At 43.3% G+C, this 25544-nt stretch overlaps 1 protein-coding gene across 3 annotated transcripts in view; it reads right to left on the bottom strand.

Moving 5' to 3' along the window:
* Positions 1-25544, bottom strand: part of guf1 (GTP binding elongation factor GUF1) — a 45928-nt gene that overhangs the window by 3056 nt on the left and 17328 nt on the right. For 2 of the 3 annotated variants that reach the window (XM_067988240.1, XM_067988242.1), the window contains 6 exons: positions 23962-24094; positions 23674-23817; positions 21753-21886; positions 14149-14250; positions 11401-11520; positions 10311-10347 (listed from right to left, as the gene is read on the bottom strand). In XM_067988240.1, the coding sequence (XP_067844341.1) occupies positions 10311-10347; positions 11401-11520; positions 14149-14250; positions 21753-21886; positions 23674-23817; positions 23962-24094 (670 nt within the window). The remainder of the gene's footprint in view (positions 1-10310; positions 10348-11400; positions 11521-14148; positions 14251-21752; positions 21887-23673; positions 23818-23961; positions 24095-25544) is intronic. The other variant, XM_067988241.1, reaches the window with a different exon arrangement.

Raw genomic sequence — 25544 nt, 5'->3', positions numbered from 1 at the left:
TTACAAATGTGAATTGAGGAAATCATTCGCCATTGTGCCTGTTCTCAGACCAGCAGCTTAAAACGATTAAAACAAAGTAACAAGGGAGGATGGGAAAACACCAGCAAATGTACAAGTACCCATGATATTTAGGATTATACACCAATTTAGCATAATACCTTTTCATCTTAATCTTTAAAATATGGAACACATCTTATTGTTCTTTTACAATTTGCAAGAAACCTAAAATTCTGAAATGGTAGCAAACCTAAAAGCATCATAGCATATTTATGGACAACACTTAGGACTGATTGAATACTCGTGCGCTCGGTACTTATCACTACAACGAGAAAAGATGGAAACAAAATAGTTAAATTACTAAAACAGTGATAACCTTTCCAGCTATACTTTACCTTCATAAATACTATTCAAGTATCTTTAATATTTAAAAAAAATAAGTTGCCAATATCAGGCACAATTCAGCAACAACTTGCATTATATAGCACCTTTAATACAGAAAAGCACCCCAAGTCACAAGTAGTTTTAAATGTACTTGAACATAAACGCCGATCAACTTCAGACTAAGAGAATATTTCCATCCAAATATACTTTTAAGGGAAAAGGATCCCTCCAATTAATCACCCACGATTCAAATACCTATGATATACAAATCAATGACGTATTTACGAGAAACTAAAATTTGAAGTTTATCACCTATCCATAAAGTAATTTTAACATGTCTCACAGCTCTGAAATAATATAGTAATAAACACTTATGCCCAATCAGTCCTTCAACTGAAGCCAGCCAAACAGGCTGTCAAGAAATTATTAAAACAGCACAAGTGTCACCTTGTGGAATTTTTATGAACTGCAGCCATCAAAAGAAAAATTCCAGCAGACAAGTCATTTTATAATTTAAAAAAAACTGAATACAGCATAATTTTATACTCTTACTGGTAAGTAAATCCTACTGTTTAATGACATTTTCTTTTAACCCCTCAGCCTAATGCCAAATGTTATCCAAGTTCTCAAAAAAAATAACCATGAAATGTGTGTGCCATATCTAGTATTGTCTTTTGCACTGTAATATCTACATTAATATATAATCTACACATCCACACAGGTTAGGTGTAGTGTGTAAATTACTGTGTGGCCTGCAATACCAAAGAAACATTTTTTGTTTGGTTTGTCAGATGTCTGACACTTGCTGTGTTTAAACATCTCCAAACCAAGTTACTGAAAAACCGAGACAGGCAGTTTCTGTATGGAGTACGCTCTTCTCCCATAAAATGACACGCGGCTTATCTAAGTTCACAGAGTTAAGGCGTACACTGGCAAAAGCCAAGCCTTAGGGACCAAGTGTGTGTAGGGGTACTACTGGCGTTTAACCAGCTAAAACCACAGTTTACCAGCACAGAACATCGGGAAGCTTCCTGTGGATTATCCAGGCAGGACCGATCTTACCCATTAGGCATCGGCCTGCAGGGTTATCTGAAGAATCCAGGCGCCTGTGACAGGTCTGCCCTCCTAGGTTCCATTAATCAGCCAGGCTGGTGGTCAGTCAACAGTGCTATGGATTTGTCTCGCTCAGGTATTCACTACCACAGAAAGTTGAGTTGATTCTGAACATCCATCACTAGGTATGTCAGCTTGGAGCCACCTCAACTTTAAAGAGACTCTGTTTAACTCTCCTTCCCCTCTCCCAAGGATAGTAACTGGTTGGTTATTAAACAACTGTCATGTGAGGTATCAGATAGATGGACAGCAAGTACCAGGAGCTCATCAGCAGCACAACACACCATAATATGTGACAAGTGTATTTTCGCTACATTCCTGACTACATCATTGATACACACCAGAAAAAAACAACAGTAAAATAAGAATTCTTCAATTAACCTAAAACATTTTTGCAGGATAACGCTGTCTACAGCAGGATGGTAGTGACGATTAATGACACAAGCCAAACTATTTAATTTAATGGAAACACCTGGACCTATATCAGAAGCTCCAATTAATCTTGGAAAGTTATCAAACTAGGAATCTCAATCAAATCGAAGTTTAGTCACTATAACTTAATAAAGCCAATTCTGTATTCCTGATGAATAAAGCTGGGATTACCGCATGAGCATGAAGTCTTATGCATGGGGAGTGGGAAGCCGGATTCATTGAGGTCAGCTCAATTAAAAATAATTATTAAGTGCTTTCTGCATGTTTCTCAGGAGTGCAGGGAATGCTATGGAAGGCCACCAAGGAAGGATTGCCCCCTTTGATCCGCCAAGTCAAAACGCCATCTGAAACTACTTGCATGCTGTGTAATCCTCCATTCATTCAAGATGGATACTTATTTCCAAAGTATATATTTTGTCTCTTTTTAAAAGAAGACTGCCCACAATGAAAGAGAGAAACCAGACTGGGGATGGACTTGCCAACCTTTGAATTTTACAAAGAATTACAAAGAATGTAAAACACATAAACAGGCCATTTGGCCGAACAGGTCCATGTCGGTGTTGATGCTCCACGCGACCCTCCTCCCTCCCTTCTTCATCTAACCGAATCAACATATCCTTCTTTTCCCTTCTCCCTCATGTGTTTATCTAGCTTCCCCTTAAATGTATCAATGTTAGTCGCCTCAACTACTCCTTGTGGTAGCGAGTTCCACATTCTTACCACTCTCTGGGTGAAGAAGTTTCTCCTGAATTCCCTATTGGATTTATTAGTGACTATCTTATATTTATGGCCCCTAGTTCTGGTCTCCTCCACAAGTGGAAACATCTTCTCTATGTCTACTCTATCAAACCTTTTAATAATCTTAAAGGCTTCTCTCACCCCTCAGTCTTCTCTTTTCTAGAGTAAACAGCCCCAGCCTATTCAATCTTTCCTGATAGGTATAACCTCTCATTTCGGGTATCATCCTAGTAAATCTTTTTTGTATCTTCTGGACCGCCTCTATATCCTTTTAAGAGTGCAGAGACCAGAACTGTTCACAGTACTCCAATTGTGGTCTAACCAAAGTTAGTACAAGTTTAACATAACTTCTCTGCTTTTCAATTCTATCCCTCTAGAAGTGAACCTCAGTGCTTGATTTGCTTTTTTATGGCCTTATTAAACTGCATCACTACTTTTAGTGATTTGTGTATCTGTACCCCTAAATCCCTCTGCTCCTCTACACCATTTTCCAAGGAGTAAGTGGCCTCATTATTCCTACCAAAATGCATCACCTCACACTTATCTATATTGAAATTCATTTGCCAATTACATGCCCATTTTGTAAGTTTATTAATGTCTTGCATTTTGTCACAGTCCTCCTCAGTATTAACTATACCCCCCAATTTGGTGTCGCTCACAAATTTTGAAATTGTACTTCTGATTCCCTAGTCCAAATTGTTTATGTAAATAGTGAACAACGGTGGTCCCAGCACAGATCCTCGTGGAACCCTACTACCCATCTTTTGCCAGTTTGAGTAACTACTTTTAACCCCTATTTTCTGTTTTGTAGCCAGCTTGCTATCCATTCTGTTACTTGCCTCCTGACTCCACATGAATTTTCATGAGGAGGCAGTCCTTCAAATCGTGAGAGTAGGTGCCAGAGTGTGCTTGGTGACAACCCAAGGAAAATGTTCTCTTTCACAACATCTTACTGAAACCCGATTAAATACTTCCAGTAACATACAAGCAGACTCACCCAGCTGTAACATAACACTTAATGTAGAACCATTTCAAGCATGCACCATAGTATCATGTTCATTTCCTCTTTATTTAGGGGTCTCTCAACAACAATAACTTGCATTTATGTAGCACCTTTAACGTAGTAAAATGTCTCAAGATGCTTCACAGGAGCATTATCAAACAAAATTTGACACTGAGCCACATAAGGAGATATTAGGACAGTTGACCAAAAGCTTGGTTAAAAAGGTAGGTTTTAAGGAGCATTTTAATGGAAGAAAGGTAGAGAGGCAGAGAGGTTTATGGAGGGAATTCCAGAGCATAGGGCCCAGGCAGCTGACGGCACGGCTGCCAATGGTGGAGCAATTAAAATTGATGATGCGCAAGAGGCAAGAATTGGAGGAGTGAAGAGATCTTTGAGGATTGTAGGGCTGGCAGAGGTTACAAAGATAGAGGGGCGAGGCCATGGAGGAATTTGAAAACAAGGATGAGAATTTTAAAATCAAGGTGTTCCCGGACTGGGAGCCAATGTAGGTCAGCAAGCACAGGGGTGATGGGAGAACGGATCTTGTTAGGATACGGGCAGCAGAGTTCTGGATGAGCTCAAGTTTATGGAGGGTAGAAGATGGGAGGCCAACCAGGAGAGCATTGGAATAGTCGAGACTCAAGGTAACAAAGGCATGGACGAGGGTTTCAGCAACAGATGAGCTGAGGCAGGGGCGGAGACGAGCGATGTTATGGAAGTGGAAATAGGCGGTCTTGGGGATGGCGGGGTTGGAAGCTCATCTCAGGGCAAATAGGATGCCAAGGTTGCTAACGGTTTGGTTCAGCTTCAAACAGTGGCCAGGGAGAGGGGTGAAGTCGGTGGTTAGGGAATGGAGTTTCGGCGGGGACCGTAGACAATGGCTTCGTTCTTCCCAATATTTAGTTCAAGGAAATTTTTGCTCATCCTGGATGTCGGACAAGCAGTGTGACAAATGAGAGACAGTGAAGGGGTCGAGAGAGGTGGTGGTGAGGTAGAGCTGGGTGTCGTCAGCATACATGTGAAATCTGACGTGTTTTCGGATGATGTCACCAAGAGGTAGCATATAGATGAGAAATAGGAGGGGGCCAAGGGGGACTCCAGAGGTAAAAGGGCGGGACTGGGAAGAGAAGCCATTGCAGATGATTCTCTGGCTATGACTGGATAGATAAGAATGGAGCCAGGCAAGCGCAGTCCCACCCAGCTGGACGATGGAGGAGAGGCGTTGGAGGAGGATGGGGTCATAGGATATAACTTGTGACTTTGATAAGGGCCATTTCAATACTGTAGTGAGGCGGAAACCTGATCGGAGGGATTCAAACATGGAGTTGTGGGAAAAATGGGCACTGATTTGGGAGGCGACAATACGTTCAAGGACTTGAGAGGGAGGTTGGAGATGGGGCAGTAGTTTGTAAGGGCAGAGGGATCAAGGGTGAGTTTTTTGAGAAGGGGGCTGATGACGGCAGATTTGAAGGTGAGGGTGACAGTACCCGAGGCGAGGGAACCGTTAGCAATATCAGCTAATATGGGTGCCAGGAAGGAAAGTTGTGTGGTCAGCAGTTTGGTGGAAATTGGGTCGAGGGAGCAGAAGTTGCATCTCATGGTCAAGGTGAGCTCGAAGAGGGCATGAGAGGAGATAGGGGAGAAACAAGAGATAGATGTGAGTTCAAGGCTAGGGCAGGGGGGAACTTTAGGGGAAGATTGGCTTGGTGGGCTAGGGGAAGGGAGGGAAGCGGCAGAGACAGCTGAAAGGATGTTCTCAATCTTAGTGACAAAGAAGTCCATGAGTTCCTCGCATTTGTTATTGGAGGTGAGGGTGGAGGAGGCAGGGGAGAGGGGTTTAAGAAGTGAAGCTGGGTGTTATCTTTATATTCCAGAACGATCCTCGAATAGTGAGCAGTTTTGGCAGAGGAGAGCAGGACCCAATAGTGTTTTATGTGATCCAGCCAGATCTGGTGATGAATGGCTAAACCAGTTGTCCACCATAAATGTTCACATCGGCTTCCCTCGGATTTAAGGGAGCCATACCGGGGGAACGACCAAGGTAAGGTGTGATTAGCTGATCGGCAGCTGCAGAAATGTTGTGGTCAATGAAGGGCCAAATGCTAGACAGTCGGGAATTTGAAGTGTAGTTGTAAATGACCTAGGGGAAGAGTATTTTTTCCAGTGGGCGGACACAGAACATAAGAAATAGGAGTAGGCCATATAGCCCCTTGAGCCTGCTTCACCATTCAATAAGATCATGGCTGATCTTCTACCTCAACTCCACTTTTCTGCCCGATCCCCATATCCCTTGAGTCTCTTATTGTCCAAAAATCTATCAATCTCAGTCTTGAATATAATCAACGACTGAGCATCCACAGCCCTCAGGGTTGGAGAATTCCAAAGATTCACAACCCGAGAGAAGAAATTTTTCCTCATCTTGATCCTAAATGGCCCACCCTTTATCTTGAGACTATGACCTCTTCCGCCAGGGGAAACAGCCTTTCAGCACCTACCCTGTCATGCCCTCTTAAGAATTTTATACGTTTCATTGAGATCACCTCTCATTCTTCTAAACTCCAGAGAATATAGGCCCATTCTACTCAATCTCTCCTGATAGGACAACCCTCTCATCCCAGGAATCAATCTAGTGAACCTTTGTTGCACCTCCTCTAAGGCAACTATATTCTTCCTTGGGTAAGGAGACCAAAATTGTACACAGTACTCCAGGTGTGGTCTCACCAGAGCCCTAAATAATTGCAGCAAGACCTCCTTACTCTTATACTCCAATCCCCTTGCAATAAAGGCTAACATTCCATTTGCCTTCCTAATTGCTTGCTGTACCTGCATGTTAACTTTCTGTGATTCTTGTACAAGGACAGCCAAATCTCTCTCAATACCAACATTTCTTAGTCTCTCACCTTTTAAAAAATATTCTGCTTTTTCTATACTTCTTACCAAAGTGGATAATTTCACATTTCCCCACATTATACTCCATCTGCCACCTTCTCGCCCACTCACTTAACCTGTCTATATTCCTTTACAGCCTCTTTGTGTCCTCCTTACAGCTTACTTTCCCACCTAGCTTTGTATTGTCAGCACACTTGGATACATTACACAAGGTCGCCTCACCTACGTCATTAATATATATTGTAAACAGCTGAGGCCCAAGCATTGATCCTTGTGGCACCCCACTAGTTGCAACCTGCCAACCCAAAAATCACCCATTTATTCCTACTCTGTTTTCTTTTTTTTAATTCATTCATGGGATGTGGGCGTTGCTGGCAAGGCCAGCATTTATTGCCCATCCTTAATTGCCCTTGAGAAGGTGGTGGTGCGCCACCTTCTTGAACTGCGTGGTGAAGGTTCTCCCATAGTGCTGTTAGGAAGGGAGTTCCAGGATTTTGACCCAACGACGATGAAGGAACGGCGATATATTTCCAAGTCGGGATGGTGTGTGACTTGGAGGGGAACATGCAGGTGGTGTTCCCATGTGCCTGCTGCCCTTGTCCTTCAAGGTGGTAGAGGTGATGCCAGCTACATCAGCTTGAGCTATATCTTCCACCACTTGCCCCGCCCAGATGGCCATGTTGGCGGTGTGGCCCTTAACACCAAATCACACTTTGTTCTGTTCCCCTACTCATCTGGCACCTTCTCTCCCTTTGAGCATCACACCTTGTTTCACCCCTTTCACCTCTCCTTTAACATCCTCCTTCTCTACCACCCACCCAAGTACCATGCCAAGTTTCTCACCGAGATATCTTCATTGCTGTCCTGCCTCAATCTCTGCACCGAGCGACTTCTTATCCTCAGTGATTTCAACCTCCATCTCAACTCATCATGCTCTCTCTCCTCTGAGTTCACCGCCCTGCTATCCTCCCTTAATCTCTCTCTCTCCATATAAACACCCCTAACCATACTCTCAGCCACCCCCTCGACCTTGCCATCTCACGGACCTCTCTACTGCCATTGTGTCAATAACGGATAAGGCCATCTCTGATCACTTCCTTCTCCACCCACATCCCCCTTCCCTCTCACATAAGCCCACATATGAGGTTGCAACACAAGATTAGGGCTCACGCGATTGGGGTTAATACATTAGTATAGATTGAGGATTGGTTAAGGGCCACACCGCCAACATTGGTGAGTAAGCGGCACTTACTCACCAATAACCTGCTTACCGATGCTCAGTTTGGGTTCTGCCAGGACCATTCGGCTCCAGACCTCATTACAGCCTTGGTCCAAACATAGACAAAAGAGCTGAATTCCAGAGGTGAGGTGAGAGTGACTGCCCTTGACATCAAGGCAGCATTTGACTGAGTGTGGCACCAAGGAGACCTAGTAAAATTGAAGTCAATGGGAATCAGGGGGAAAACTCTCCAGTGGCTGGAGTCATACCTAGCACAAAGGAAGATGGTAGTGGTTGTTGGAGGCCAATCATCTCAGCCCCAGGACATTGCTGTAGGAGTTCCTCAGGGCAGTGTCCTAGGCCCAACCATCTTCAGTTGCTTCATCAATGACCTTCCCTGAATCAAAGTCAGAAAAGGGGATGTTCGCTGATGATTGCAGAGTTTAGTTCCATTCGCAACGCCTCAGATAATGAATCTGTCCATGCCCGCATGCAGCAAGACCTGGACAACATCCAGGCTTGGGCTGATAAATGGCTGGTAACATTTGCGCCAGACAAGTGCCAGGCAATGACCATCTCCACCAACAGAGAGTCTAACCACCTCCCCTTGACATTCAAAGGCATTACCATCACCGAATCCCCCACCATCAACATCCTGGGGGGTCACCATTGACCAGAAACTTAATTGCACCAGCCACATAAATACTGTGGCTACAAGAGCAGGTCAGAGGCTGGGTATTCTCCGTGAGTAACTCATCTCCTGACGCCCCAAAGCCTTTCCACCATCTACAAGGCACAAGTCAGGAGTGTGATGGAATACCCTCCACTTAGCTGGATGAGTGCATCTCCAACACTCAAGAAGCTCGACACCATCCAGGACAAAGCAGCCTGCTTGATTGGTACCCCATCCACCACCCTAAACATTCACTCCCTTCATCGGCGCACCGTGGCTGCAGTGTGTACTATCTACAGGATGCACTGCAGCAACTCGCCAAGGCTTCTTTGACAGCACCTCCTGAACCTGCGACCTCTACCACCTAGAAGGACAAGGGCAGCAGGCACATGGGAACAACACACCTGCACGTTCCCCTCCAAGTCACACACCATCCCGACTTGGAAATATATTGCCGTTCCTTCATCGTCGCTGGGTTAAAATCCTGGAACTCCCTACCTAACAGCACTGTGGGAGAACCTTCACCACACGGACTGCAGCGGTTCAAGAAGGCGGCTCACCACCACTTTCTCAAGGGCAATTAGGGATGGGTAATAAATGCTGGCCTTGCCAGCGATGCCCACATCCCATGAACGAATAAAAAAATATATAATTGCAAGTTTTGCCCATCTCTAACTCACAGTTAATCCTCAAATATCTTACCAACAGCAATTTCTAGGTCATAGTTTTTTAACAATAATAATAAAAATAAAAATAAGGAAAGGTGGTGCAGATCTCGGTCATATTTCAAAGAATGCCGAAACAGTCTAGTTGCAGTTAAACAATGAAGCACTAACCATCTTAGATTCCTGCTAAAGAATTTATATTTAGATTTATTTGATTCACATATAGATTTGGTTAACAAAGTATGCACACTTGAGCAGAGTAAAAAAAAATGATTTGATGCAACCGCAAACTCAAGTTTTAAACTCAGGGAGTTGATCTGTTTAATTGAAACTTTCAATAAATGTAGAAACGGAATCTTTAACTGCAAACGTTTTAAATGGAGTGCACTTTGGCTGCAGAGTAATTCATGTAATTTAAAATAAATCTCTCAAGCATAATAAAATCCTAAACAATCTTGGCTGCATTAATACTCTACAAAATGCCCTGAATGGAAGTGACATAAAAGTAGTTTCCTTGAAAGTTTCACTTGATCATAAAAATGATCTTGGAGGATTTCTGGAGTAACAGAGGGCTGAGGAGTTTGAGATCTGAATGATATTGAGAGAGAATTTATTTTGAACAACTTGAATAGTTGTTTTTGTGTTAGGTATGTGCGTGTTAAATATTTTAATACATTGGTACTTTCATCAAGGTATCAATATATTAAAATAAAACATTTATAAACCAAAATGTGGAAAAATTACATTGGAAATACTCCAGTGACATGGGGCAGACTGGAAGAGTTCAACACACAAGTGTTTTAAGTGACATCTTGGCTCATGACCCCACACTACCAAGTCTAAAATGGTGGGGCAAACAAACATTTGCCCTGTATTGTTCTAATTGTTTTAGTTTACAATTAAAGACACATGCATGCTAATTTTACTCATCACAATTTTCTAAGGTGCGATTTTGCAATTCAGCAGTTCCTTCTGGGAGTGCCGGATCAACAGAATTACTCTTTAAATGTCTTCTTCCAATTCCTGTAAGTCAACTTTAAATGAGTTCAAATTCAGTTTAAGTAGGCTTTGCAATTTTGAATTTGACTGGGCTTTTTACTTGTGCTGTGTGTTATTGGTCACACAATCATGTAAAAAGGCAGGCTAATTTTCTTGCTCTGGAAAATGGTAGTATTTGCAAAAAAAAACTGTACTTACACATTTTGCCAGTACATTTTTCCTCACTGCTTTAATACTGAAAAGAAAAGAAAATATTTAATCCAAATGTTCCAATATGTATAGAAGCAGAAATACTTGGCAGCTTGTCATAAATTAATTCAATCAATTCATGATATTCAGCAGTTAGAGCAAATTTCAAGTTGTATGTGAATGACCGAATCCTAAATTGAGTTAAAGGCTGCCAATCACTCTTCGGTAGTTACTTATTCAATTAACTATTTTGCATATGTATCCTTAATATAGACCGTGAGTCTGAGCCAGTGACATAGGTCAGATAATATTAGGGTTGATTGTGAAATTTAACCTGGAGGTATACACAATCATATGAAAAGTCATTCAGTGTTAAAATTGTTTCACAGAAGTTTACCAGTTTATAGTCATCCAGGTCATGTTATGTGGACTGTTTCAACGTCAGAAAATCAATTACTGCTTTGCATTGCTTAATTATCAGAGTCCAATATTGAAAGACATAATACTTTGCACAGGAGCAAAAAATGTTATAAACATGGCATAAAGACAGTGCACCAAAGAATTTCACTCTATTTCAGCTGTAGGGCCTCCAATAAAAGCCCATCCAAAATGATCACCAATTCTTTAAAAACAATTCTAATTTTATTGACCTGATCACACACCCAATTTGGAAAGCCAATTCCCAAACTATTAGTTTTATTATGCTTTTGATGTATCACTAGAGTAAACTACAAAGCAGTGAATGTGCTTCAAAAGTAATTCACTGGCTGTAAAGCACTTTGGGACATTAAGGGTGTGAAAGGTGCTTTATAAAATGCAAGTTCTCATTCTCCATTTCTTGGGGAAAAAAAACTAATTCTGGAGAAGAGCCACTCCTCAACTCAGTCCCCATAAAGTATTATGGTTTCCAGAGTCATAAGAAATAGGAGCAGGAGTAGGCCATATGGCCCCTCGAGCCTGCTCTGCCATTCAATAAGATAATGGCTGATCTTGTACCTCAACGCCATTTTCCTGCACTATCCTATCCTAATCACTATCATGATTAGACAAGAAGAAGGACATACAAAGCTAAATTGCAGTTAATGAAGCTGATACTCACGTTTCTCTTGCTATGATCTTACTGCCTATAGCTGCCTGGACGGCGATTTCAAAAAGTTGCTGAGGTATTGTGTCTTTCAAACGTTCAGCTATTGCTTTACCAGCAGAATAAGCCTTCTCCCTGCACGTAAGCAACAAATAAACTCTTCAAAAGATACGCTTTTTTAATAAAAAGATATGCCTTCCTGATATTAAATAAACAAATTATTGACAAGTATAGATCAAATCTAGATCACTGCAATCTTCGCACAGCTAACTGGTTTAGTCTGAAGGGCTAATTTTGCAAGGTGCTGCACCACCAGCAGAGTCTAGCACTCTGTGTGCATGGGTCATAAAATCAGGCAAATAACTTGAACGCCCAATTCATAGAGTGCCACATTTTGCATTGCACAATTTGGGGAAAGAATTAAAACATTATATAATTATTAAAAATGAGCCCCATGCCAAATCTCGTGAATTTGGGTGAGGCTCTGCCCACAGCGTGCACTTTGTCCAGATAAAATGGGAGCATGGGAAATCCTGGAACTGCCCTGAAGTAGGCTTCTTAAAGGGAGCTGGCCATTTCAGTTAGTGGAAAAAGTTTCTGTGCCAATACTTTCCTTCATTGTGCCAGGTTGACACTGGCATTTAAATCTTACCAAATAGGACGGGTATTCTTTTGGGGGTTCCGAACGTACATGATTTCTCCTAGGGCTTGCCGGATCACTTTTGAGGGGTTGGTGAGGATGTTTTGACAGGGTTTCCTGAAATGGGTATGGTTCTGTGTTTATTTACCTCTCCCAAGAAAGAAAGGGAGAGGATGTGAGGATTTCAGTAACAAATATGGCGAGCATACAAGGGCTTGATAGCATTTTCTCATCTTTAGTACAAAACATTTAGATGACAAAGGGGAGTTTGTGAGGGGCCAGCAAACATGGATGTAAGGACATCCAAGGAGTCTTGTCCGTACCATTCACTATCCTGGACCCCATTTATAGACCTTTCCACAAATATCTGGACATGTCAAAAGTGACATGTTCTTATTCTACCCCAGAGGACTGTGGATGCTGAGTCATTGAGTATATTCAAGGCTGAGATAGATTTTTGAACTCGGGGGGGGTGGGGGGGGGGGGGTGGAGAATCAAGGGATATGAGGATCGGGCGGGAAAGTGGAGTTGAGGCCAAAGATCAGCCATGATCATATTGAATAGTGGAGCAGGCTCGAGGGGCCGTATGGCCTACTTCTGCTTCTATTTCTTAAGTAACCTGTCTTCGCCATCTCCACTTTAGAAGACAGGCTGTTAAACAGTTGTACCATCTGTTGCACAATAATTTCCAGAAAACATATGGAACAGGGGCAGCTCCTCTTGTAGATGAAGGTTATCATGGCATGAAAGGAGTCATCTGCTGGACAGGGCATAGAGCTTTCACTGGGAGACAGGGTTCCCTGGAGTGCAAGGCATCAAAGATGACACTCATATGAGCATCAGGACCTTGTCATAACAACACCATGGCTTATGTGAACAGAAAGGGTTTGCACTAAATTAATGTTCAGGTGGTATCTGACCACAAAAACATCTTTATACACATCCATGGCTTATATCCAAGAAACAGCCACAATGGCTTCATAAGGCAGAGGTCCATAGTGCCTACATTTTTGGAAGATAACAAAACACTGGGGGGATGACTTTTTGGAAACTAGGGGTAATCCCTGCATCCAGGGCTGCTGATCCCACTGAGAAATCCCCTAACAGCAGGACTTTGGCACAATAAAAGGGTGTGTGCAAATGGGCAGTCATTGGATACAATACTTGAAATGGTACCTTCTAGAGAGTGTGGGAGTTCTCAAGTTTATTCCATCCGTGATGGGTCCCATAAGATTGTGTGCAAAAGTAAGGATCAAACATACTTTCACCTTCCTCCTGATATAGGCAAACTTCTCCCTTTTTGCAGCCAGGTATGACACATCCTGGATAACTGTATTGACTGGACAACCTCCCTCCCTACTTGAGACTGAAAGCCACTCCAAGTAAAACCACTTCTTGTACCTGTGTTTTTACTGGAGAGTGACCTTAAACTCCAAATTGGGCTGTCTTTTTTTTGGTGCACTTTCTAAACATCACTTCCAACTTTTCTGCATCAAAGACAGCAGTGTTGCCGACATGTCTTTGTTGTGCCATTCTCAATATTTGATCTAGTCTTGTGCCACAGCCACAATTTATCCAATAATAGTGAGCTGCAGCCTTAAAGAGGGATTTTACTTTCCCAGCCATGTGTGCTATAGGCCAAGCTCTAAGTCCCATAGCATATTCAAATTAGGGGGAGAAACTTCCATCAGAAAACTTGGAGCAATCTGCCCTCCTGAGCTGCAGATGCAAGTGACTATCATGGGCCAGCTTGATCCCACTTTTGCAATTGTCACAAAATCAGGGCTTAATTTTAGAAGTTTTAAACCATTAAAGATACTTCAGCCAATACAGGAGGTCCATAAAACGTTCAAATTACCACTCAAGTTGCATGCCTGCCTTGCACAATGCAGTTTATTAGTTTTACTAAGAGGCAGCTATGATTTTGAAAGAGATCTTGGTCATTTTAAGCCAAGCTTTTTGGAAGGCACCTGGCTGGTCCAATTCATGCAGGTGAGCCATCTGAATCAGCAAAAACATTCAGATCAGGAACAAAAAAAATCTGAAGTGAATAGCATGTTTTACAGAAAAAACATGGATAGTAGCTGTACTGCATCTGTAACTCTACAATATCAGTGACAAACCTGTGCACAATTGTTGTGAGTTCCTCCACACACTTTCCATTTAGGTAAATATCCATTTTAACCAGATCAGCCACCTGGTATCCTGCATCTTCATAGTCAAAACTACAATAAACAAAATTTAAGAAAATGATTTAAATAAATCCTAGTTGCAATTTAAACTCTGATCATATTAATATCCACTGCTAAAAAATAAATATTTTGATGCATACATTATTTTTATACAAAACATGTGTCTGGGGTGTATACAAATATTTTAATGATGGTAGCTGAAAGTTGTCTGTTTTATTCTTTTAGTTTTCATTTCAGGTTTCTAGCAATAGCAGTATTTTGCTTAATTTAAGGTAAGGTCAGATTTACTATAAATGCTACTGCACATTTGTTTGCCTTCTGGTAGTTGCATGATACAATGACAGTGGAGTTGTTGACTAATCATCGCAATCAATCTCTATCAATTAGTTTACAATAGACCCAGAAATGACACGAGGAAAGCCCTGGTGAAGACCTTTGGGAACCAAAGTCACCTTTATCCTCCCAAGCATGCTACACTTACGTCATGTCTCAAATTACTTACTGTATCCCAAAACATTACTTTCTGAAAGAAATCTATCCAATTTGCATTTGAATGAATCAATACTAACTGCTTCCACTGTCTCCCTAGGGAGTCTGTTCCATAGATTGATCACTTACTCACTGAAATATTGTTTCTGCAGATTAGTTTTGAATTTAGCCCTTCAAACGCAAGCTGTCCCCCTGGTTCTACCGTTCTGGACAAGGTGAAATAGCTGGTCATGGTTTACATTATCTAGTCCCTTTGGAATCCTAAAAACTGCAATCATATCACCTCTCAATCTTTTCTTTTCCAGTAAGAAAATGCCCAATTTATATAATCGTTCCTCATAATCTAATCCCTCCATCCCCTCAATCATTCTGTTGCTCGTTTCTGTATCCTTTTCATAGCTTCAATATCCTTTTTGTACTGTGGCGATCAGAACTGTACACAGTATTCTAAATGAGCTTGTACCACTGATTTGTAAAGTGGCAGGATTACCTCACTATTTTGGCTCAATATTGATCTTTTATCACATCCCAAAATCTGATTTGCTTTACTTACTGCCACCGAGCATTGTTGCAATAGCTTCAATTTATTGTCAATCATGATCCCCAGATCTGTTTAATTTTCCATGCACATTATTTTCTTTCCATTTAACGAATAGTCTCTTCCTGGAATTTTTGTCCCCGTGTGAAGCAATTTGCATTTCTCTACATTGAATTTCATCTGCCACCTGTCTGCCCAATTCCCAAGAACACTCAAGTTCTCCTGTAGCTTATCCTGTTCAGCTTTGGAGTCTACCACCTTCATTAGCTTCGTATCATCCGCAAGTGTAGCCACTGTGCTTGTGACTCCAAGCTCCAGGACATTCATAATCTTTCCTCCAATATACTTATCCTTTAACCCAAAATCCTTTAAATGAATAAAAAAAACCCTACCCATCTGCTCTGAGGCACGTGTTTTCATACTATTCCCTGAATTTTTTTAAATTCATTCATGGGATGTGGGCATCACTGGCAAGACCAGCATTTATTGCCCATCCTTAATTGCCCTTGAGAAGGTGGCAGTGAGCCACCTTCTTGAACCACTGCAGTCTGTGTGAAGGTTTTCCCACAGTGCTGTTAGGTAGGGAGTTCCAGGATTTTGACCCAGCAACAATGAAGGAATGGTGATATATTTCCAATTCAGGATGGCAAGTGACTTGGAGGGGAACGTGCAGGTGGTGTTGTTCCCATGTGCCTGCTGCCCTTGTCTTTCTAAACAATTTTACAACACCAAGTTATAGTCCAGCAATTTTATTTTAAATTCACAAGCTTTCGGAGGCTTCCTCCTTCGTCAGGTGAACGATGTGAAAATGAAATCCTCGAGATGAAATCGCATTTATAATTCACAGAACAATGCTTGGTGAGTACAGACAGTTTTTTCAACTGCCCGTTGCCAAGGCAATCAGTGTGCAGACAGACAGGTGTTACCTGCCAGGTCTCACAGAATATACAAATCACCAAAAAAAAACAACAAACAAAAAAAAACAGAGATAGAGAGGTAGAAACATAGAAAAGACAGCAACTGACCCGTTATATTAAAAACAGATAACATTTGATCGCTGGTGGGGTAACGTGTAGCGTGACATGAACCCAAGATCCCGGTTGAGGCCGTCCTCATGGGTGCGGAACTTGGCTATCAATTTCTGCTCGACGATTTTGCGTTGTCGTGTGTCTCGAAGGCCGCCTTGGAGTACGCTTACCCGAAGGTCGGTGGATGAATGTCCAGGACTGCTGAAGTGTTCCCCGACTGGGAGGGAACCCTCCTGTTTGGCGATTGTTGTGCGGTGTCCGTTCATCCGTTGTCGCAGCGTCTGCATGGTCTCGCCAATGTACCATGCTCTGGGGCATCCTTTCCTGCAACGTATGAGGTAGACAACGTTGGCCGAGTCACAGGAGTATGAACCATGCACCTGGTGGGTGGTGTCCTCTCGTGTGATGGTGGTATCTGTGTCGATGATCTGGCATGTCTTGCAGAGGTTACCGTGGCAGGGTTGTGTGGTGTTGTGGACGCTGTTCTCTTGAAAGCTAGGTAATTTGCTGCGAACGATGGTCTGTTTGAGGTTGGGTGGCTGTTTAAAGGCGAGTAGTGGAGGTGTGGGGATGGCCATAGCGAGGTGTTTGTCCTCATTGATGACATGTTGAAGGCTGCGGAGAACATGGCGTAGTTTCTCCGCTCCGGGGAAGTACTGGACGACAAAGGGTACTCTGTTGGTTGCGTCCCGTGTTAGTCTCCTGAGGAGGTCTATGCGATTTTTTTCTGTGGCCCGTCGGAACTGTCGATCGACGAGTCGAGCGTCATATCCCGTTCTTACTAGGGCGTCTTTCAGCGTCTGTAGGTGTCCATCGCGTTCCTCCTCGTCTGAGCAGACCCTGTGTATTCGCAGGGCCTGTCCATAGGGGATGGCCTCTTTGACGTGGTTAGGGTGGAAGCTGGAAAAGTGGAGCATCGTGAGGTTGTCCGTGGGCTTGCGGTAGAGTGAGGTGCTGAGGTGCCCGTCTTTGATGGAGATTCGTGTGTCCAAGAAAGAAACTGATTCTGAGGAGTAGTCCATGGTGAGCTTGATGGTGGGATGGAACTTGTTGATGTTATCGTGTAGTCTCTTTAGTGATTCCTTGCCGTGGGTCCATAGAAAGAAAATGTCGTCGATGTATCTGGTGTATAGTGTTGGTTGGAGGTCTTGTGCAGTGAAGAAGTCCTGCTCGAACTTGTGCATGAAAATGTTGGCGTATTGGGGTGCGAATTTGGTCTCCATGGCTGTTCCGTGTGTTTGGGTAAAGAACTGGTTATCGAAGGTGAAGACATTGTGATTCAGGATGAAGCGGATGAGTTGTTGGATGGCTTCCGGAGATTGGCTGTTGTTGGTGTTGAGTATTGATGCTGTCGCAGCGATGCTGTCATCGTGGGGGATACTGGTGTATAGTGCCGAGACGTCCATTGTGGTGAGAAGTGTTCCTGGTTCAACTGGTCCGTGGGTACTGAGTTTTTGTAGGAAGTCTGTAGTGTCGTGACAGAAGCTGGGGGTTCCCTGTACGATGGGTTTCAGGATGCCCTCGATGTATCCAGAGAGGTTCTCACACAGGGTTCCGTTGCCTGATACGATAGGACGTCCGGGTGTGTTGGCTTTGTGTATCTTTGGGAGGCAGTAGAAGTCTCCCACGCGGGGAGTACGTGGGATGAGAGTGCGTAGGATGCTTTGAAGGTCTGGATCGAAGGTCTTGATCAGTTTGTTGAGCTGGTGGGTGTGTTCTTTGGTCGGATCTGCGGGTAACCGTCTGTAGTGTTCCTGGTTGTCCAGTTGTCGGTATGCTTCTTTGCAATAGTCCGTTCTGTTCTGTATGACTATGGCTCCTCCTTTGTCCGCTGGTTTGATGACGATGTTGCGGTTGGTCTTGAGAGCGTTGATGGCATTGCGTTGTGCTCGGGTGACATTCTGGACTGTCTTCTGAGTGCGGCTGATGAATCTGGCATTGACGCATTTCCTGACAGCTTGAGCATACATGTCCAGCTGAGGGCAGCGACCCTCCGGAGGAGTCCAGTTTGACTCTTTCCTCTTCGGTTGCTGTACCGCGGATCCCTCTGTCTGCTGTTCCGGATCGTCGATTGTCTCATTGGGTTCGCTGCTGAAATCTTGGGGTTTGTGGTAGAATTCCCGGAGCCTCATTCTCCTGATGAATTCCTCTGTGTCCGCCGCGAGACTAGCCGGCAGTTTGTGGTGTCGATGGTAGTCATGATGTGGAGATGCCGGTGATGGACTGGGGTATCAGGCAACGGAACCCTGTGTGAGAACCTCTCTGGATACATCGAGGGCATCCTGAAACCCATCGTACAGGGAACCCCCAGCTTCTGTCGCGACACAATAGACTTCCTACAAAAACTCAGTACCCACGGACCAGTTGAACCAGGAACACTTCTCACCACAATGGACGTCTCGGCACTATACACCAGTATCCCCCACGATGACGGCATCGCTGCGACAGCATCAATACTCAACACCAACAACAGCCAATCTCCGGAAGCCATCCTACAACTCATCCGCTTCATCCTGGATCACAATGTCTTCACCTTCGATAACCAGTTCTTTACCCAAACACACGGAACAGCCATGGGGACCAAATTCGCACCCCAATACGCCAACATTTTCATGCACAAGTTCGAGCAGGACTTCTTCACTGCACAAGACCTCCAACCAACACTATACACCAGATACATCGACGACATTTTCTTTCTATGGACCCACGGCAAGGAATCACTAAAGAGACTACACGATAACATCAACAAGTTCCATCCCACCATCAAGCTCACCATGGACTACTCCTCAGAATCAGTTTCTTTCTTGGACACACGAATCTCCATCAAAGACGGGCACCTCAGCACCTCACTCTACCGCAAGCCCACGGACAACCTCACGATGCTCCACTTTTCCAGCTTCCACCCTAACCACGTCAAAGAGGCCATCCCCTATGGGCAGGCCCTGCGAATACACAGGGTCTGCTCAGACGAGGAGGAACGCGATGGACACCTACAGACGCTGAAAGACGCCCTAGTAAGAACGGGATATGACGCTCGACTCGTCGATCGACAGTTCCGACGGGCCACAGAAAAAAATCGCATAGACCTCCTCAGGAGACTAACACGGGACGCAACCAACAGAGTACCCTTTGTCGTCCAGTACTTCCCCGGAGCGGAGAAACTACGCCATGTTCTCCGCAGCCTTCAACATGTCATCAATGAGGACAAACACCTCGCTATGGCCATCCCCACACCTCCACTACTCGCCTTTAAACAGCCACCCAACCTCAAACAGACCATCGATCGCAGCAAATTACCTAGCTTTCAAGAGAACAGCGTCCACAACACCACACAACCCTGCCACGGTAACCTCTGCAAGACATGCCAGATCATCGACACAGATACCACCATCACACGAGAGGACACCACCCACCAGGTGCATGGTTCATACTCCTGTGACTCGGCCAACGTTGTCTACCTCATACGTTGCAGGAAAGGATGCCCCAGAGCATGGTACATTGGCGAGACCATGCAGACGCTGCGACAACGGATGAACAGACACCGCACAACAATCGCCAAACAGGAGGGTTCCCTCCCAGTCGGGGAACACTTCAGCAGTCCTGGACATTCATCCACCGACCTTCGGGTAAGCGTACTCCAAGGCGGCCTTCGAGACACACGACAACGCAAAATCGTCGAGCAGAAATTGATAGCCAAGTTCCGCACCCATGAGGACGGCCTCAACCGGGATCTTGGGTTTATGTCACGCTACACGTTACCCCACCAGCGAACAAATGTTATCTGTTTTTAATATAACGGGTCAGTTGCTGTCTTTTCTATGTTTCTACCTCTCTATCTCTGTTTTTTTTTGTTTGTTGTTTTTTTTTGGTGATATGTATATTCTGCGAGACCTGGCAGGTAACACCTGTCTGTCTGCACACTGATTGCCTTGGCAACGGGCAGTTGAAAAAACTGTCTGTACTCACCAAGCATTGTTCTGTGAATTATAAATGCGCTTTCATCTCGAGGATTTCATTTTCACATCGTTCACCTGACGAAGGAGGAAGCCTCTGAAAGCTTGTGAATTTAAAATAAAATTGCTGGACTATAACTTGGTGTTGTAAAATTGTTTACAATTGTCAACCCCAGTCCATCACCGGCATCTCCACATCTTGTCTTTCTCGGTGGTAGAGGTTGCAGGTTTGGGAGGTGCTGTCAAAAAAGTCGAGGCGAGTTGCTGCCATGCATCTTGTAGATGGTATGCACTGCAGTCACAGTGCGCTGGTGGTGGAGGGAGTGAATGTTTAGGGTGGTGAACTGGGTGCCAATCAAGTGGGTTGCTTTGTCCTGGATGATGTCGAGCTTCTTGAGTGTTGTTGGAGCTGCACTCATCCAGGCAAGTGGAGAGTATTCCATCACGCTCCAGACTTGTGCCTTGTAGATGGTGGAAAGGCTTTGGGAAGTCAGGAGGTGAGTCACTCGCCACAGAATACCCAGTCTCTGACCTGCTCTTGTAGCCACAGTATTTATGTGGCTGGTCCAGTTTAGTTTCTGGTCAATGGTGATCCCCAGGATGCTGATGGTGAGGGATTCGGTGATTTTAATGCCGTTGAATGTCAAGGGGAGGTGATTAGACTCTCTCTTGTTGGAGATGATGTGGAGATGCCGGTGATGGACTGGGGTTGACAATTGTTTACAATTGTTGGAGATGGTCATTGCCCGACACTTGTCTGGCAAGAATGTTACTTGCCACTTATCAGCCCAAGCTTGGATGTTGTCCAGGTCTTGCAGCATGCGGGCACGGACAGATTCATTATCTGAGGGGTTGTGAACGTAACTGAACTCTGTGCAATCATCAGCGAACATCCCCACTTCTGACCTTATGATGGAGGGAAGGTCATTGATGAAGCAACTGAAGATGGTTGGGCCTGGGACACTGCCCTGAGGAACTCCTGCAGCAATGTCCTGGGGCTGAGATGATTGGCCTCCAACAACCACTACCATCTTCCTTTGTGCTAGGTATGACTCCAGCCACTGGAGAGTTTTCCCCCGATTCCCATTGACTTCAATTTTACTAGGGCTCCTTGGTGCCACACTCGGGTCAAATGCTACCTTGATGTCAGCGGCAGTCACTCTCACCTCACCTCTGGAATTTAGCTCTTTTGTCCATGTTTGGACCAAGGCTGTAATAAGATCTGGAGCTGAGTGGTCCTGGCGGAACCCAAACTGAGCATCGGTGAGCAGGTTATCGGTAAGTGCCACTTGACAGCACTGTCAAGTACGCTTTTCCCTCGTGTTGGTTCTCTCACCATCTGCCACAGGCCCAGTCTGGCAGCTATGTCCTTCAGGACTCTGCTAGCTTGGAAGGTAGTGGCGCTACCGAGCTACTCTTGGTGATGGACAATAATGTCCCCCACCCAGAGTACATAATTATAAACTGAAGGACAGAAAATTAAAAAAGTTCTACTCTGCTAGAGAAACTAGATTTAGATATTCTTACCTGGCATATCCTGAAGAAAGAGATTTTAGACTGTCATAAAAGTCCACCACAATTTCATTTAGTGGAAAAAGGTATTGCATCATAACTCTGTGATCATCGATGTAAACCATGTTCTTCTGAACTCCTCTCCGACTCTAAGACAAATCAATACTTGGTGAAGAATCCTTAAATTATAAAACTCAGTAAATAGACTTGAATTAAAAATACCTCCAAACAATTTTTAAAAAAAACTGTGCTTAGTTTTGCTCACTACTTAAAACTACTGAGCAGCAGTTTTTAAAATCACATGGCATCAAGGTACAAAGTCAGAAGGAAAGGATAAAGAAAAGTTTCAGTACATGTGGACAATAAAAATAACAGTGAAGGTCTTCATCCACACTACATGTAATTGCAATGCAGGTCAAAGCAGCAATTCAATTTGGATTTCACAGTACATAAGTGTTAAATGCAAAGGATGCCATAAATATCAGATTTAGTTTAATGAATTCTATGGGAACATTTCCTCTGTGTGCAACAATGTCAAAGCAGGATAACATCAGTAGCGGAATACTGAGTCACCAATTGTCATCAGATGATCTCTGACTTAGTTTGTAATTGATGTCTTATAATTCAACTTTTGCCATACAAATATAAACTGTAATAAATGCTGTTGTAACTTATTATAAACTGGTGATATCTGGGGCATAGCTTACAGATAAAAAGCAGAGGATTTAGTAGTGAAGATTGTAGTACCTTCTCCCATGTTTCTCTTGTGAGCCAACACCTCTTTCCCCAGGATTACACTGTGCGTGGGCTGCGAAGGCCGATCACCAATGTCTCGCTCACCTGCTTGACAATGGTAGAGAGCTTGGGCCACTGGTAGTTCTGGAAGGTGTGCTTTTTTGGGACATTTATATAGTCTTCATCCCTATGCCTACCACTAATGACTAGCAGGCCCAGTTCCTCGCATTGAGGCTTAGCATGCATCTAACACTCATGATTGCAGCATGGACTTGTGGTCCTGCTCACTCAACAGCATGCAACTTGTCTGCTTTCGAGATTGAGCATGACGGTGCTCCCACATACCCAGGCCCACTGTAGCAACCAGACAACTTTTGCATCAAAATTGTGGCTATGTATTCACTTCCTGGGACTCACGCACATGCTATGCAGCATACATCACAAGATTCCCCCTCAATTCTTTTGTAAAAAGAAAATTGCCTTTTTTGCTATCCTTGAGATTCCTCCTTCTCCCATTCCCTCCCTGCTCTTTATTTACCTTCTCTCCAACTTTATTTTTTTTCTTCCTCTATCTCTGCTTTTTTACTACCTTTCCAACGATCGGGCTAAAAATTGCCTGGCCTTTAGCCACTGATTTTAGTTTCCCAAGCCGCTTCTCACATGTACCTGTGAACTCTGCAGACATTTCCAGGCTCCATTTAAACAAAAAGATTTTGTGCAGGACTCGTGGCACAAGTCAAAAGGAGGGCCTGAAAAAGTAAAATGGAGCTCAGGGGATGTGTGTGCAAGAAAGAGAGAAAGGTCGCAGAGGGGAGACAGACAACCAGGAATGTGGCCAGAGATAGGAACTGGTTGAGCATGTTGCTGTTCTCAGAGCTGAGTGAGAGTCTAGCATCTGTTCCATTAGTAGGGACCAACCATATTGATGGTCATCAGTTTACCACAGAACAATTAGATCAGAGAGTAGGGCCTCATCAATGGTTATACAAACTACATTTTTTTAAAATATAGATGAACTTCTTGTTACAAGTACCCTTTTCTGAGGTGTCTGTTAAAGCTAGGATTTTTGAGGGTCTATTGTAGTGACACATCATAAACTGACAATAGTTTGGAACAATTTAGTGCTTATAAACCTATTTCAATATATGATTAAGTAAAAGTATAAACAATAGACAACTGCTTCCACATGAATTAAATGTACCTGACACAGAGTTATTATTTTCCCAATGTAATCATCAGGAGTGAGGATAGTGCCAGTGACTACTGGTTCCAAATGCTCTTTAACTTGCAATCTATCAGGAAAATGACATGGATTTAAAATCGTAATTTCTTCTTCTCCATAGTCCTAAAACAAACAATCAAAATAAATATATTATACAGATTGGTTTCAACTCTTTGAAAGTATATTTTTAAAAAAGTACCTAGAAAGCTGCTCAATGGCATCAGACTTCAAAGTATTAGGTATGAAACTGATAGAAAAAAAAACTACCTTGATTAACTTGCTGGATAACAGAATTGCCTTGTATGGAACAGTAGGGGCAGTAAGAATGACTGATGCATTATACTCTTGCTCTAAGCGTTGATTGAATACCTCCATGTGCAGAAGTCCTAGAAAACCCAACCTGGCAATAAGAAGCATTAATTTATCTTCAACAGGGCTGTAAAATTAACTGATCGTCAGTTGATTTTATCTTACAAACACATGTGATGTAACAGAAGACTGCTTGAAGTCACATGAACAAATATTTACTGAATGTATGCATTAAGCTATTTTTAACATGGAAATAATTATATACAAAAAACACACTTGTGAATCCATGTACTTTCCTTTGAATGTGAATTTTTAGTTACATACAACACTCTGATTGAAATGGCAGGATTCTATGTATGTGAATTTTAAGTGTCTTTATCCATGGTTCTTTGTTATATTTTCTCCTTAAAAGAACGCTTAAGAAGTTGAGAGCTATATCGTCTCACTGTTAATTTAAGTGTGTATCCAATTTCATAAATGCTGTGCCTTTGTGTGCCACACAAAGTTCTACTAGTGCTACAGCAGGTTTTATGTTGGGATAAGTGACAAAGAGTAGAATAACACACCACAACCCTGTGCTTTAATTAGTTGAAGTGCAAGGAAAAACAAAGAAAAATACTTCTTGTTCAAAGCATTACTCCAATGACTATTCAAAATAAATAAATGTAAATCCAACTATTTATATATAAAAAGTCTCGAGTCTAGCACTCATTAAGGGTAATTTTGACTTTGTGCGATAGTGTAAAATGGGTGATCGCAAATTAGGAGCCCGTTTTACATCTCTCCCACTTTTTATTTCCATTGAACTCCCCCTCCACAACAGGAACACGAAAGAGTGCCATGAAACATCACAGCAATTACTGAAATGCACACAATTGAAACTTGAGGACTGTACAAGCTGTGGAATACACAATTCTGTCATTTGCAAAATATTTAGGACTGTGGTTTGCTTCCTTTCAATAACACATTCAATTCTATTTAGTGCACAGAAAAATTTCAGTAGGACATCTGGCTTAGTTGTCATCCACTTCTTCAGCAGAGTTGGACGCCAGGGCATGGGCTGTTTTCTTCACCTCAGTCTGCTTGCTGGGTCTGCTTGGTTGGGCTTCTTCCTCAATATTCCCACTAGCAGCAGCGTCCTCCCACACAGCAGCAATATCAGAACCTCCATAACACCAACAATGGATTCAAAGCTTGTGTCTGCAGGCAATCACAACAGAGCACTCATGCACTCAAAGGTTTGCAGCTTCAGAACCGTTTGTTGGTGCCTGGGTGAGATCTTCGACTGTGTGGAATGTGGTTGCTTCCTGTTGGTGGGATGAATTTAGTGTTGAAAGCAGTTATCAACGGATTCTGCCATCAGCTCTTCTCATGATAAGTGGATCATGTGGATTGACTGTAGAACATCCAACATAAATGGCATGCCAGCATCATGTGTGGCAATCACTTTTCACACCAAACATTTCTTGTAATGCTGTTTCATAGCATAGATCACAACGGCATCCATTTGCTGGATCATGGATATCATTTCGACAGTAGAA

Source organism: Heptranchias perlo, chromosome 1, assembly GCF_035084215.1.
Source record: "Heptranchias perlo isolate sHepPer1 chromosome 1, sHepPer1.hap1, whole genome shotgun sequence".
NCBI classification, from domain to species: Eukaryota; Metazoa; Chordata; class Chondrichthyes; order Hexanchiformes; family Hexanchidae; genus Heptranchias; species Heptranchias perlo.
Note: the sequence above shows the minus strand (reverse complement) of the source record. Positions and strands in the feature narration are given on the sequence as shown.